The 16710-nt window shown below is 44.7% G+C and overlaps 1 protein-coding gene across 3 annotated transcripts in view; it reads right to left on the bottom strand.

Moving 5' to 3' along the window:
• Positions 1-12621, bottom strand: part of EGF (epidermal growth factor) — an 85229-nt gene extending 72608 nt beyond the window's left edge. For 2 of the 3 annotated variants that reach the window (XM_084860248.1, XM_084860249.1), the window contains exon 1: positions 12495-12621. In XM_084860248.1, the coding sequence (XP_084716374.1) occupies positions 12495-12621 (127 nt within the window). Of the gene's footprint in view, positions 1-7409; positions 7542-12494 lie in introns of all 3 variants that reach the window. The other variant, XM_084860247.1, reaches the window with a different exon arrangement.
• Positions 12622-16710: the final 4089 nt, after the last annotated feature.

Genomic DNA, 16710 nt, shown 5'->3' with positions numbered 1-16710 from the left:
TGTATCAGAGCACAACTGAAAGCTGCTCCTATTTCAAAATGTCTGGGATGCAATCTGCAACAGGGATGGGAAATGTGTGACTCTCCACAAGTTGTTGGATTGCAACAGCCATCATCCCTCACCATGGGCTATGCTGGCTGGGGATAATGGAAGCTGCAGTCCAACAATGTCTGGAGGGCACACGTTCCCCATCCCTGATCTACAATGATGCTGAAAAACACAGGGTTAAAAAAGAGAGAGAATAATAGTATCCATCACAGCAGCTGAAAGCAGAAGGAGAAATCCTTATTCTGCATATCATTGCTTAGAAATGATCCCCTGTTTTGCATGCTCCAGTTGCTGACTCAAAATACTGACATATTTTGAGATCAACTGAATGCATAGGAGAAAGCCATTATGTTCTATGAACACTTTGTCTGGGGATCCCCTAAAGGTTGTGTTATTTTACTCCTTGCAGTGATTCACATCTAGCAAGAGTGGCAAAACTTGACATCACCTCTGCTCCTCTAAATATTGGTGTCATCTACGTGTGTCCTTATCAATGTATGTCTTTATCAGTGGTAGTGTTTGACTTTACCTTCCAGCTCTTTCCATGTGGAGTAATTACTTAGATGATGGCTGGAGATCTCATAACAATACAAGAGTCCCTTGTCAGAGAGATGCTTCTAGTTTTTGAATCCTACTGGACTTCAGCATATAGACTTGGTATCTGTGTCGAGTAATTTGCAGCAAAAATGATACCCCGTGAGTACACAAGACACAAGTCAGTCTCTTTCAATTTTGCAACCAGTGCCCATAATCCTGTATTAATTGGCAGAAAAGAATATTCTTTGTATCTTCTGAAACATCACTCCTTGGAAGGTCTGAATCTGGCATATCAGAGCTCTTCAGTTGCTTGGGGCCTCTTTTGATGGTTTGGCAACTCAACAGATCACTGATTGCACCTAGCCGCTCTGCAGGATCATCACTGAGGTCTGGAAGTGGTTCAGGAAGGTGTATCTAAGACTGCTGGCAGGAATCAGAAACCAGAGCTTTGAGTTCCTCCTCCATGCTGGAACATGATGGAAGACCCTGCAGACTCTCTTATGTGCTGATGGAGGCAGAACCTTCAGTTCCCTTTGTGTTCGCAATCACACTGCTCTTCTGAAAGGAGTGGGCAATGGATAAAGTCTACTGCCTGCATAGTCTTGGGTTTTTTCTTCTGATAAAGCCTTTTTCTTTCTTTTCTTGCTTCCAAACTTGGAATTTTTCACAGGTGATAGATAGTCCTTGGGATCTATTGTGCCTACTGAAAGCATGCAATAAATAAAGGCAGTTGGAAGAGATGCTGATGTCACATCACATGAAGTCCACTTCAAACCTCAGTTGCTAGCTACCAAGGCAGCTCTCTAAATCATGTCTGGAATTAGGGATTGATTGCAGGAGGAGGTGAATTCATTTAGCTTGCATTTTAATGCAAATTTGCCTAACTTTGCACTTTTGAACCCATATGCAAACCGAAATTCAGTTATGTTTCAAAAATTACACTTCTCTGTATTTTGCAATGGAGTTCTCTAATCAGAAAAGTGCATAGAAAATGTGTATATTACAGAAATGCATATGTTAGTGAACATTACATTCACAAATGCATTACATTAGGAAAATTGCTTGCAAAAAATGTGTATATTGGGCAAAGGTGTGTACAAAAATGCATGTATTAGGAGAAATGCACACAGAAATGTATATGAATTTTCATGCAAACTTTAAGGAAAAAAATTCAATGCTTGGGATGAACCAAACCTTAGACCGGAAAAGTAAGAAACTGAGAAAAATCAAAATCAATAGATTCGTCCATCCCATCAAGACAGCAATACTGCTCCATTAAAATCCATGGGAGTTTTGACACTGATTTCTTAATGTTGAATGATACTCACAATGCAGATTTCTAAGACATTAACTTAGCCTGCACTCCTATACCCCAGGGATGGGTAAACTCTAGCCTGTGAGCCAATTTGACCCACCAGGCCAACCCATCTGGCCCACAAGTTCTCTGCCGAAGCCCCACCCCATGAAAGCTAGCAAGGAGGGGAATCCCTGCCATTATCTCCAATCGGAGATAACTGTGTGGATTCCCCTTGACACACTGCTCACTCTCCCAATTGGATAGGTGCCCAACTGCTTTGCTGGCCACACCAGGAGCAGCCAAGGGCTGCATGCCCTTCACGTGTGGGCCTTTGGGCTGTGGCTTGTACACCCCCCCTTAAAAGAATGAGACTCGTTTTCATGACAGGAGGTGGCAAACCTGTGTGTGAGTCCCCAAGAATCGCATACATCCTCCAAATGTCACAGAGGTTGTCACAGAGAAGAAAGCCAGGATCTCTTCTTGATCATCCCAGAGTGCAGGACACGGAATAATGGGTTCAAGTTACAGGAAGCCAGATTCCGGCTGAACATCAGGAAAAACTTCCTGAGTGTCAGAGCAATACGACAATGGAACCAATTACCTGGGGAGGTGGTGGGCTCTCCCACACTGGAGGCCTTCAAGACGAGGCTGGACAGCCATTTGTCAGGGATGCTCTGACTTGGATTCCTGCATTGAGCAGGGGGTTGGACTCGATGGCCTTGTAGGCCCCTTCCAACCCTACTATTCTATGATTCTATGAAATGATATCATAGGAAGGGCAGCTTTTCTTTTCTTTTTTCAAATAAACCAAAGAGCCCTGCAAAACTTGTGAACTACCAAGCCAAATGCAATCCACCAGCCACACACTGTGGGCTGCCAAGTGCCTGACAACCATTCAGGGTTTTTCTCCCACAGCCTTAATAGGTAACAAAACTAGGAGGTTTATCAAGCCTCTAGTGGGGCACCATATATGTGTTGGGATTGGTGGATTCCTGGCTGACCTACCTAGCTGGGACATATAGTTCAGCAATGTTCCACTTGAGAACTGCCCACACAGGGCTGGTTCACACATGTACAAATTTTACTTAATTATTGTGTGTTTAATGGCTCTCAGCTGATTATGTGAACAACTCTGTTGAAAGCATTGTGTTTGATGTGGCATGAGGAGATAAAGAAGTTCTATTTGTGACGGCCTATTCAGACAAGTTATCATGAGGCTGAGGTCCTCAAGTGATGAACACTCAGGATGACCCATCTTATGTTAGTTCAGCCAAACATATATCCCTATTATTTTTTTTCTTCTGTTCATGTCTATGAATCCAGATTAGAGACTCCTGTAGGAAATGCACTCTGTCCATGGTCAGGCCACTTAGGCTGCAGCAAAAGGCAAATTCAGCAACATAGTATGAACGTTTTCATGCTTTCCTGCTTTCTTTCCAAACCACAGAACCATCAAAGCTATTTCAACAGAACACAAAAAACCACAGTGATATCCCACTGAGAAAATCCCTCCCAGGCACTCCACTTACACATGGACCTTTGTTGACCTGAGGCCATTCCATAATCGGCCACAAGGAATCTCCCCCCTTATATTTGAGTTATACTGTAAAAGTGAAAACGGAGGGTAGAACTGGGAAGTTCACTTGTTTAGTTGTGATGTTTACTCGTAGATAAAACAGCGTTGTCTACATTAAAGCTCTCCCACATTCAAAGAATTTGTGAGAGGACAGCAGAACTGCATCCACTGGTCACATCTCCTTGATGCCGATATGATTGCTGGCCACACACACATGGCAACGTGCTCAGCTTCAGTGTGAAATGGAGCATTGCGTGTGCTGCTCCACACAAGTGGGAGGGCTGTACAACCAAGGTCCCTGCTTCCACGGATGAGCTCTAAGCATGTACATCTCTATGGGCATTGGCTCCCTTTAACCCTTAACACCAACTACACGGCTGCCAAAGTGCAGGACCAATGGATCTATCAGCACCAGGGGTGTGGCCAGCAGGTGCTATCCTGCTCCATTCCCAGCCCTACACATGTGTGAGGGCTTTTATTTATTTAGCATATTTTTGGATCACCTGTCCGCTCGATGAGCACTGGAGGTGATGCACAAATCAAAATAAAAAGAATAAAATACACAAACTACGGGAAGGCGAACAAGGTAATCTGGAAAAAATACAATACAATAAAACCAGGGATTAACAATAAAACCAAAGAGCAGCTTTAACTACTAAAAGCTTGGCAGAACAGTGTCGTCTTCATCAGCTGTCTAAAGCAGGGGTACCCAACCTGTTAGCAACCGGGCAGCAGTAGGGGTGCACGAAACGGATTAGGATTGCTGAGTCTGCGCAGTGCTGCACCCAGCGTGGCATGTGGCTGATGAAACGAAGTGGGAGGGGGCTGTGTGCCTGTGCAGGGCAGCGATGGGTGGAGAGGAGGGCGTGGCCCCGGCTAATACGTGGCCAGCATGGGGTGGCGCACCCAGGGTGCGTCTCCTTCTCTCTCTGCTCTTGCGGCCCCATGCTTTCATACAGGAGCATGCTTTCGTACAGGAGCCGGGTTGGAGCGGGCACCATGGCTGGCTACAGCGTGGAGGAGCACAGCTGCCCCAACAGCCTGGACTACAGGCTTTACTTCAGTGAGTCCTCCGGGGCCAGGCCAGGCTGGGCTGGCGAGAAGCAGGGCTGAAAAGCCTCCCCACCAAAGGCGGCCCCTGCGCGCGCATGTATGCGAGTATGAAGTAGGGATGTCAGAGAATTCTGCCACGGATCTCGGGGAGGCCGAATGCCAGCGCATTCAGCCCCCCCGAAATCGGTGGTGGAACGGTCTGGCCCTCCCCCAGGACGAGACTTACCTGGGGCAGATCTTCCTGGTGGCGGTGGCTCCAGCGGTGGCTCCGGCGGCGGCCGGTCTTCCGACCAGCTGCCACCACCACCATTTCCAGTTTTAAAAAAAAATAAAAAATTGCTACGCTATTTGCGTTCCCCTTATTTTCGCTGTCTTAGTCTACGTAAATCTTGACATAGACTAAGGCGTGCCAAAATAAGGAATGCAAATGGCGGCGGCCATGGCCGCCACCATTTGCGTACGCGCGTTGTTGTTGGTTTTTTTTAAGTCAGACATTATACGCTACATAAACATTTATGTAGCCTATCACAGCTGACTGCAGGGACGCAAACGGCGGTGGCTACGGCCACCGCCATTTGCGTCCCTGCTAGCCAGCAGCTGGATGTCCGGCTGCTGGCGGAGCCGGCCGGCGGCTCCACAGAATCCCTGCGGAGCACAGCCAGCCGGCCAGGATTCCGGGGGGGAGGAACGGAGCACCTCCCCCCTCTGTCCAGGATTCCAGGGGGAGGGACAGAGCGCCTCCCCCCCCCCATCAACATAATCCGCGAAAGGTAAGTGACTTTCGTACATCCCTAGTATGAACGAAAGGGACGGAGCAGCGTGCCTCTTCCTCAGGAAGCTATTCATGGGGCAACAAGCAGCCAGCCTGGGAAAGCCGCCGCCGCTGCGGGGCTTCTCCGTTCGTGCCACGGCTGTGCCTGGAGCCTCCTCGTTTAAAGAAATGATAACAAGCCAGGATCATAAAAAGATAGCAGAGTTCACCTTTGGCGTTATTGAGGATAACGAAAGTTAAAGTAATTCCATAATAGTAATATGCAATCCTAAACATGCTGGGGAGTTAAGCCGCATTGATCATGGTGGGACGTATTTGTGGGCAATAATAATAACTTTATGTTATTAATGTCAATTATTATTTTATATTAATGTCAAAGGTCAGCCCTGGAAAGCTTTTATAATGCTGAATCATAATTATTTAATCGAGCAGGTTCTGGGGCACAGCCAGTAGTTGCTGTGGATGTTAGACTTTTATTTCTGGTGTTAGAACTGCTGTAGCTTAGTGACTGTGCAACCCTGTACATATCTACCCAGAAGTAAGTTGCACTGCTTTCAGTAGGGTTTCCTCCCAGGTAAGTGGGTATGGGATTGCAGTCCAAGAGACTTGCAGCATAGTCCTTTTGCGTCCCTGTTCTTCAAGTAATAGGCTAGGTAAATCTTTATGTAGCCGATTACTGCAAAGAATAGGGACACAAATGGTGTCTGCGTAGCAGATGCCATTTGCGCCCCAGCGGCCGTAAGTCCACCAGCAAAACCATCCCACCTCTGGTCCGTGGAAAAATTGTCTTCCACGAGACCGGTCCCTGGTGCCAAAAAGGTTGAGGACCGCTGGTCTAAAGGACAATAAAGAGGTGACTAGCCTAATCTCCCTAGGGAGGGAGTTTCACAACAGGGGTGCAGCTACAGAAAAAGCCCTGTCTCAAGTACCTAATATGTCTCTAGGAGTTGGGACATGTAACAGGGCCTCAGATGATGAACACAAGTTTGGGGCAGGTTCTTATGGGAGGAGGCAATCTTAACTTGGTTATGGACAGTCCTTTTATTAGTTGCCATGAACTGGGTACCTAGACCCTCATCCTCAGAGGATCCCGACCCCTTGATCTCAGAGGAAGCTCCTGAGTAGGGATGTTGCAGGTGCCTAACTGGTCCCAGAGTCCATTGGACTACCCCCTGCTCATCCCCACCCCCCTAACCTGGCTTGGCGAGACCCCGCCCATTGAGCCAAACAAGTGGCCAGGACTTATTGGACCCATCTGCTCACACCTGGCAGCCACCCATCCTCCATGCAAGCTGGGGACTCTAGATTTTCATATATCTAATGCTGCACACAACAGCAGCCATAAAGGGCCATTTCCATCCTTTTTGTATATCTAATGTTGTGGAAATGGCCCTTTACAGTCACCGTTGTGTGCAACATTAGATATATGAAAATCTAGAGCCCCCATCTTCCATAAAAATGGCGGCTCGTGTGGAGCAGCAAGCAGCTGCAGGGCACTCCCGAACCACTCACCACGCCCTCCAGCAGTGGCTCCTTGAGTGCCCGCCAAGCATGGACTCGGGTGAATCCATCCATCCCTACTCCAGAGTTAACAGTTCAGGAAGAGGATTTAGTCACAGAAAAAGGTCACAAGGCTTCCACTTCTCCAGGACCTAGTTCCCCAAAAACATCCCGGGGATCAGATCCCCTGTGACCAAAGGAGGTTGGCTTGCCATCTCCAGCCGTGAGAATACTCCCATGCCACAGCCACTCATATGTCATCATAGCTTGAGGCTGCTAAAACAGGCCAGGCCGCTTTAAGAGACAAAGCCTCTGTCAGTGTAGAGGTGGAGCCAACCACACTAAAAGCAGCCAAACTCCTAGTTAAGGCTCAGTCTAGATCTGCTCCTTGTTGAAGCAACATACCAACAATCCTGTCTGGCTTCCAGCAACACTTGTCTCTTTCTGTGGTGCAAATCTTTTCCCATCTTGCTTCCCTGAGAAAGTTGACCTAACCTGACCCCTGCTAAAGTCTGACCATAGAAGAAGCCTGTAGCCCAGGCTACATTACAGAGTTTCATCAGCACCCATGGCCTGAAATGGTACATAAAGAACTATCTGTTGGAAAGAACAAAAACAAACCTTACCGCTTACATGGCAGGACCTCTTGTCATTCCCTAATGTATAGCCTGGCATACAGGAGCAGATATAGGATCCTGGTGTATTGACACAATTTTGACCACAGATGCGGAGTCCACCTTCCAGACATTCATCAATATCTGTAAAACAATTACTTATAGGTCAAAACATAACAGTAAGCCAAAGTCCATATATCATGGTCTAAAATAACATTTGGGTACTTTTCCAGAGCAAAAAAGCTTCCTTCCTCTCTATACTTCTTTGGCTTTATACATTTGCCCTGATCCAGCCAGGGAAGCCATGTGGTCTGAATGCATGTGCAGGTCCCGATGTGCATTGTTCCCATTAAACTGGATGGATGCATCTAATGTAGCTGCATCACATCCCTATTCAGGGCCACTAGCCAGATGCAAAAAAGCACAAGTAGACTGGATTTGGCCACCACCTTTTGTTGTTTACTCTACTTCTGCATCTCAAAAGCCTCCTATAAAACAAAGTATCAAGAGACTAGTTTTAAATACATGCTTGAATATACCGATGCATTTCCAACTTTATCCAACAATATTTTGGTATTCAGATAATTCTGAATCAACAATCAGTTCTTTGAATTTCAAAAACAACCCCCCCGCAAAAAAATACAATTAGCAGATAAGCTTAAAGCTCCCAAATTCTCTTCTATTGTTCTAGTTATGCAACATGCTTGGTATCAATCTAGCATTGATTATTTCCCAAGAACTGGACTTCTGTATTGTACAAACTGGTTTCTGTGCCTTTTTTCTGCGTATTCTCATCTATTACTACCTTCAAAGAATTCCCTTTAATCAGGTCTGTTTTCTCTTTATTGCATTTTATTGTCATAAATAATTATTTCTGGGAATAAAAAGGAGTTTTGTTTTTTAAACTGCACGTTTTGCATGTTAAATGGTTTTAGAATTGTAAAATAAACAACACAAGTCTCCCCCTATCTTATCTGCTCTGCTGGCCCCTTCTAGTTAATGTCCTCACTGGGCTATGAAATGCAGAGGCAAGTCTGCCTTTGAGGAGGTATGATGGTGTTGTACATGTGACAACACATCCATTAATGCATGGTAATTATCACATTGTCTGTTTGTTTGTTTGTTACTTTTATATCCCACCTTTCTTACAAGGAAGTGTACATGATCCTCCTCTCCGTTTTACTGCAGTGTTGCAGTCATCACACAATTTCTTCCCTATTGCCACAACTTGTCTTCCTCCCTTATCCTAGGCCAATTTTCCCCAGCCTGGTGCCTTCCAGATAGGGATGGGCAAACCCCTCAATGTCCAGTTTGGACAGGTCAAACACGGGGAAATCCAGGCTGCTTGGGGCCCTTCAGATTTTCCTGGAGTCCTGGCACATCCACCAGAGCTCACAGGGTGGCTGTCTTCCTAAAAGGTGTAATAGACTAATGGCAACTGCCGTTAGCCTATCGCAGGAAGATTACAGCTGTAGTTAGCATATTTACACCATTTGTGGATGTAAGATAGTTACTTCTACCTAAATTATGTCTGTTTACCCTGCAGTTTAGGTAGACATGAGTGCTTTACAGCCACAAATGGCGTAAAATGCACCAATTAAAGCTGTATTTTTCCCACGATAGGCTATTGGCAGCCGCCAGTAGCCTATTGCACCTTTTAGAAAGATGGAGAGCTGCCCTGTGCAAAATTCAAGGAGATGCAGGTAAGGGGGAGCAGTCTGTTGCAAATTCCAGAGGTCAGATTCTTGGAAATTTGGCCTCATTTGAGTCAGCAGCGGATTTCTCCAGCATCCCTGCTTCCAGATGTGTTGGACTACAACTCCTAGCATCTCGAGCCAACATGCTTGGCTGTGAGGATGCTGGGAGTTGTAGTCTAACACATCTGGAGGGCACCAGGTTGGAGAATACTGGCCTAGGCAATTCTACCCTGTCCTGGATACACGGTGGTGCACTTTACAGGCTGCACATCCTGTACATTGACTGAGCCAGTCCTAAGAACCATTCAGTCCCACATAATTCTGCAGGCTGAAAAACACCCAGACTCCACAGCAGTGGTGCTGTTGATTTCATTTGATCTGACATGCCTAGAATCACCCATTTTAACCAACAGCAGAAGACAGCACAGCATGGAGACCCAGTGTGGTATAGGGGTTAAAGTGTTAGACTGGGACTCAGGAGATCCAGGTTCAAGTCCCCACTCCAACATGAGGCTCACTGGGTGGCTTTGGGCCAGTCGCTGACTATCAGCCTAACCTACCTCACCAGGTTGTTCTGAGGATAAAAGGAAGTGGAGGATTATGTAAGCTGCCTTGGGCGCCTATATTATTGATCTAATGATTAATTAATTATTAATGGAATTATCTCTTTTCAAAGTTGGACAGAAGAGGCTGTTTCTTAATGGCTAACGTTATTCTAAAACTATCAGGTGTCCCTTACTCCTCTTCATCATCACCTGCCTGTCTTTACCCCCAAAGGGAAGCAGCTGCCCTCTTGCTGCAGCTGCTTTGAATCTCCTGGCAACCAGAATGAGAACTTTCCCTGTGTTAAATAAATCCTCTTAGGGAACACAAAGGATGCCTACAATGCCCCGACAGCACTATTGAATGGAAGAATGAGGTTTTGCCCAGAGCTCAAAGGGCTCTTTATGCCATCTCAGCAGAGACAGTCTTGAGAATGAGTAGAAACGATGAATCATGTCATTGCAATGCTAGCAAAAAGTCCCCAGAGTCAGCACCCTTATACACAAGCAACCTCATTCACCAAGAGTCCAGGGGGAAATGCCCCAGTTACAGAAGGTGAAACATTAGCATGCATGGCAGGGAGGCTACAGCCGCATTGGTGTATTGTGTCAGGGTCTGTTTTCATTTATTTCTTCCCCCTACCCACCCAACCCCATACTGAACCTGTATGAAGTCTTCTAGTTATGATGGGTATAAGGACCCGACCGCCTGGGCATGCAACAAAATAAATCTGAATGTAAAGGAAGTTTGCAGACTATTATCTTTTTAAAAATCATATTCTCACCATTAGTGGTGCTATCAGGGTAGGACTCTGGGGCTGATGTTTAGGGTTCCACTCACTTCAGTGGAGAGGAGGGCCCACAAATGCAGCAAGGGTTGGGTTACCATATTTTGAAGTAAGTGAAGCAATGCACATTAAGGGCGTAATCCTATGCATGTTTAGACAGAAAAAAGTCCTACAACTCCAGTCATGCTGGCTGGGGAATGCCGGGAGTTGTAGGACTTTTTCTGTCTAAACATGCATAGGGCTGCACCCTTACCATCTAAATAGGTGGTGGGTGAGGCATAAGACCATTCAGTCCAGAGTCTAAGATTACCTACCTGCACCACTTTGTATTGCTTAAGACAGAAAGGGAGGGCAGGGGCAGGACTTGCACAAACAGTAGACAGGTGATAAATCCAACCTATTCACCCAGAATGTGTCCCACGGCTTTTGTGTTCAAATTAACCCAGCCGAACCCCCTTTTCCATCTGCAAAGTCAATTTCTGCATTCACCCAACTGTAGATCTCTTGCTGGCATTGGTCAAGTTTAACCAAGTCTGCCCCATACAAGTTGGTGCCAATGGTGGGCAAAAGGGAAATTAAAAGTGGAATAGTTATACTGGGTAGAATCAACATTGCCCTTGCGAAACTGCAATTCCCAGGATTCTTTGGGGGGCAGGGGTTACCAGGTGATGTAAAACCAATATACATTTGTAGTGCAGATTTGCCCTTGGATATTTGAAGAAGTATGTTGGCAATGAGCAAAAGGTCCTTACACAGCATCCTCCGTGGTGTCCCAGCCTCACCATTACATACTACCTGCTGTGGAATTGGACTAAATTATTTCTGAGACCAGTATTGGCAGGATCCTAGACTGCAAAAATTAATTGTGTAGTGTACAAAATGGTCATGTTAATCCACCTTTAGACTAAGAAACCTGAGGGCCTGCTGGTAATGGAGAACTTTAATTAAAAAAAAAAAACACCCACCAATGACAGACAACCAAATAAAAATATTTCAGTTATTTTACTAATGATGATTCATCTGATAAGAGTCCTTGTAATTATGCTTTGGCTTTCAATAGTTTTGTGACACTTGCCAATGAATAAATCTCAGAAGGAAGTCTTTTTGCATTCATAGGATTCACTCCTGAATAAGTATGCATAGGATTGCAGCTGATTTATACCAGAAGTGGGCAGAAGGTAGACCTGGATCTACTGGTCGATCTATGGGCATTTGCAGTAGATCGGCAAGAAATTCTGGGTTTCAGTTGTTTAAGAATAGCAGCAACAAAATGACTCCCCTTGGCCCTAAACTATACTGCTGAAAGAAGCTTGAGGTAACCAGGAGCTGATCTTTCTGTGGGAAAATTTAATTATTTTAATGCTTTTGCACCAGGCTCTGGTTGGTGGAACTTGGGGTTCTAGTAAAAATAATAATGATGATGGTGTGGATCCCACAAGCATAAAGTCACCCCACCCTTGATTTACACTACAAACTTAAAGTAATTTAACAGTCATTCTCTCTTCGCAAAGAAGCTTGGGAATTGTAGTTGTGTGAGAGGGTGCTAGTCACCTCTAATAGATAATTATACTTACCAAACTACAATTCCCAGGATCTGTTGGTAGAATCAAGGACAGTTGTAGTGTAGATATATCATTCGGTGTTTGACTCAAGAAATAGTAACTATCACTGAAGAAATAGTTACTACAATGTAATTGCTCAGATATAGTTACTCCAGACACACGTGAACCTAACGTCCATTACATTTATGGGATCAGCACTGAAATGACGTTATCAAACTTTTCATCCAGCTATTTGTCATGCCTGGCCTTTGTTTTTCACTTGCAAGTTTCTTGGCAGAAGTCTTGAGGCACCTGTTATTATCCCACTGGATATCAAGATTGGGATCCCAGATCCAAATGCTTTTTTAACATCTAAAAACATATACCAGATTTACAGTGAGACATGCAGAACATCCATAGAATAAAGGCACATGAACACAGTTCAAAAAAGAAAAAAGAAATGTTGATTTAAAAGTTTGATATTGCTTGTACTCTTAACTGATATGAAATTGAAAACAAATTCACTCACCTATGCAAGAGGAATTTTCCTTCCGCATTCGGTACCCTCTGGGACAGTTCCAGGGCTCTTGAGCTGACAGACTAACCAAAGTGATTTTAAAAACCACAAAGAAAAGAAGTGTGAGAAAGAGAAACATAGTCTTGGGGCGGGGGGGTGTTTTTAGTGCCTGTAGGAGAAAATAGCTTGTTCAATTTCCGTCATCTTCAAAACAAAACAAGCAAGTGTAATTCCCAGTGTGCATCCATCTACAACACCCAACCAAGATACATCTTCTCCTGGCTTGATTCTCCGTTCTTGCCTTTCTTGACACTAAAGCACTGAGGTGCTTACTGTCGCTAGCTCTGACCCTTGAAGAAATTCCAGGGTGATCTCTTCTGTACTCATGCACACACACTTTTTTTTTTTGCTCTTTTTCTTTTTGGAAGCCAAGTATGAAATGCCTGACCCTCTCGTTACAAATTTAACATGGCTTAAAACCAAAGATCACATGAACTGCTGCAAAATTCCAATGCCAAAACAAAACTGTGGAATAAACGTGTTGTTGTTCTTGTTGTTTTAAAGGTACTAATTAAAAAAAGAAAAATCATCTTCTGAGAAACGTTTGAAAATAGCATTATTATTTTTAGATTAGGTAGGTAGGGGCATCATATTCCCCAAAACATAGAACTCCTTTTATCCAGACATTGGAATGACTCTCGTTCTCTTTCTACAGCTTATTCCCCTCTTTCTTCCCTTTTTAGTGCCACTTGAGTGAAGCTTGTGTTTGCGAATAGAAATGTAGCCAGCTCCATACTCCAGGGGAACTAGCCAAAGTGCAGCTATCCAGTCAACCCCAGTTAACACCCTGTTCTTTAAAAATGAGCCCCTGATGTCCACAGTATAGGTGCTTTTTCTCAGTGCATGTAGTGTTTTAACCTTTTAGCATTTGGACCAACATTTTAACTGTGCTTTATGAATTATACTTATTTATTATTTGGTGCGTTTCTTTATTCCTGTTAATCCTCCAGGGAATTTAGGGTAGCAACTTAGGCACAAAACAAACCTGTGAGGTAGACTAGGATATAAGATAATGACTTTCCTAAAGCCACTCAGCTGTCTTGGTGAGCAGAGATTTGAGCCTGGGAGGATTATATTATCCAATTCCACAATCACAAATGGAAAATTTGATAAGTACAAAATTCCATCTCCTGAAAATTTGAGCTTTAATTTTAAAAGAGATGACTTCCCCCAGCAACAAATAAACATTTCCCACATTCCACTTATTTCAGTGGGGAAGATTTAAGCATCTGCTCAAATGAAGTAAATACAATTTGGAAGTCTTTGCCTTTGGGTAGATCATGCTGCAAGAGCCAAGAAACCTGATGATTCCCTGACTAAGCAGGAAACCAAATGATTTTCATTTTATTTTTGATGTGTACTGCATTTCATACGAATGCACTCTGGCAGGATGAGATCTGCTAATGCAGCCGAGGGAAATAAAGCAGATACCCAATCTGGAATTAAAATAAGACACAACTTGATGGATTTAATAAATAACAATATAACTGGAAGAAACTTGGGCCTGTGTGGGAGGATATTTCTATCAACCTTTCACAGGGGTAACTGGTCTAACTATCCAGTTGCAAATGTTACCCTAATACCCTTGGCTCAAGCCTGAACCGTTTAACTACTGGGAAAATGATGTCCTAAATAGCTAAGTGAATAGCAGCCCATCACCCCCTGCCCCAGTGGTACAGTGGTAAATTTTGAACTCCAAGGAGAGTACAAAAATGCACTTGATCCATCTTTGTGTGCGTTATATGTCTTTTGTAGGTCTTTAAAACCTACAAAAGACATATAGGCCTTAACTACCCATTCAAAAGCAAGCCATACCAAACTACAGGGATAGCACATGACTATATATTGGTGCTGGGAAAATCCAACCTTCTCCCCGCCCCTCCCCAACTAGGACTGTAGTGAGGATTGCAGCTAAGGTCAGAAGGAACAGAGGAGTTGTGTGGGGTGGGGGTGGCAGATGACATCATCATCCCTGCCAGTCCAGAAGTCCCAGGGCTTCGACCCTGCAAGCCCTGCCTCTGATATTCTGCTGCCCCCCACTCAGCAGCTGCCCAGCTCTTCTGGATGGCTCCTACCTTCACCATCCCAGACAGCAGCTCATTCCAGAAACCAGCCCCAGCCCTCTATCTCTGCTAGAGGTGCTGGCCTCTGTCCAATTGCCTTCCCCCAAAGTTCTCTTGACTGAGGGCCTTCTCCTTCACATTGGTCCACCAGCCACAGGAAGGGGTTTAGAAATAATTGCCATCATTTAAATAGGAATACAGTGCATTGCACCATGGGGAGGAAGACTCTGACCAGGAGACCTTGGTGCCTGCTCAGTCCGCTGTCCAGGTGCTTGCTGTTGATGGACAACTTCAAGGCCCCTGCTGTTTTCCCTGTTTATGGTTCTTTAACTGGACTTGGCCCGGACAACCCTTCGATCAGAGGACTGTCCTCTGTAAAGTAGGGCACATGGTCACCCTATGCAAAACCTAAACCTGACATGAACTTCTCGGCTGGCTTGACTTGTTCATCTCTAAAAAGGTATCTCAGTGAATTGCTTTGTTGGGACCCTTCTCTATTGCTACCCAAACCTTTAGGTGTCTTATTAAACTTCCACGACTTGCCAAGGTGAATAACTGTTTATTAAGTGCCTGTACAATGCACCTTGCTTGCAAAATGTCCATTTGACTATTCTATCATGAAGAGAACTAGACTGCAATTGCACAACAGAGCAGCTGGTAATCCTGGCAGCACCCAGAAAGCACCACAGCTGTACATGGAGCCATTGCTGGGAATGTTGGCTCTATTGGCACAAATTGACAAAAGCTGATGGACTTGCACACTTGGAACATAAGCAGCATGAAATGCCAATTAGAAGCTGCGTCGCTCTCTCCCGTCCCAAGAGCAACCACATGGTGCTGTTTCCTTGGTGTTTACACGTCTATGCATTGTAACCTCCTGTTTGCGTCATCCATCCCCTCCATTACTCTAAGGACAAGAGGAGCTAATTGTACCATCCCTGACAAGGTAGTTTTCCTATTTCACACATGAGGAACTGTAGCTGGAGAATTCATGGTTTTCTATACAAATCTAAGCTCATGCTCAAAATTCTGTCTAATGGACCAAGCTGCCTAAAATTGCTCACTGTTTGGGTTCATGCAAATATGGATTTCTGTTGCCGGTTCTATGCTTTTTTATTATTTTATGGTTATTTTATCTGATTGCCATGTCATTTTGAGGTTTGTTTAATGGTTGCATCATGTGAGGATTGTACTTTGGAGGGTGCCTTGAGGGGCCCCAGTGACCGAAAAGGTAAGATGCACACATCTATAATAAAAGAGGAAGTGTGTCTGCCTGTCTGTCCGTCACTGCCATAGAGCCAAGACCATGAAACCTAGATACCTGAAACTTGGCATGTATGCTAAGGGCTGTGCAGCCTAGGGTTATTTTGTTTTTTAAATGCATTAATTAATTTGAATTAATTTAAATGTGTCTGTGTGGTTGAAGCCTGCAGTTACATCTTCAGCCACTAGGGGCAGACTTCCCTAACCAGCACATAGCTTTGCAGTCCATACAGATTGAAGCCAAACGAGAGTAGTTGGCTGCGGGACAGTGTTATATGTGTACTAGTGCTGTGCCAAAAAAAATTATCCCACATTTTTTTACCATTCTCATTCAATTTGATAGAAGAGAAATTGCTTTGAAAAGAAATTCAATGGTGAAGACGTTTTGGAGAAATTCTCATGTTTCTTGAGATTTGGGTTTCTTGGGCTTACCTGACTTAGGAGGTGGCCGAGGAGTGAGCATAAGTGTCCTGTCTTTCATTGTACAATCATCTCTCTGGCAGCTTGTAGCCTCCTCAGCTTCCTGCACTTCAGCTAAAGCCCAGTTTAAGGCATCGTGAGGTAATTCCTCCCACAGGACTTTTTCAGGTCAGGACGTGCAGGCAGCCTGGGAGGCTAGCTGTGATTAGGTGAGCTCAAAAACACCAAAAACATAAACTATACAACGTCCTGAAGGAGGCAGAACAATTGAAGCCTCTTTCACAGGGGGATAAAACTTTCGGGAAATTCAAGGACAGATTTTGGCAGAGCAGTACTCCACCTCTTCTCTGGAGCTGGACACAACACTGCCTTGACCTACATTGCAGTGGATGCAAACTGGAGGCCAGCCTGCCAAGGCAGTT

This window comes from Heloderma suspectum, chromosome 5, assembly GCF_057233095.1.
Source record: "Heloderma suspectum isolate Gila_16-S chromosome 5, 16-S_ref, whole genome shotgun sequence".
Lineage (NCBI taxonomy): Eukaryota > Metazoa > Chordata > Lepidosauria > Squamata > Helodermatidae > Heloderma > Heloderma suspectum.
Note: the sequence above shows the minus strand (reverse complement) of the source record. Positions and strands in the feature narration are given on the sequence as shown.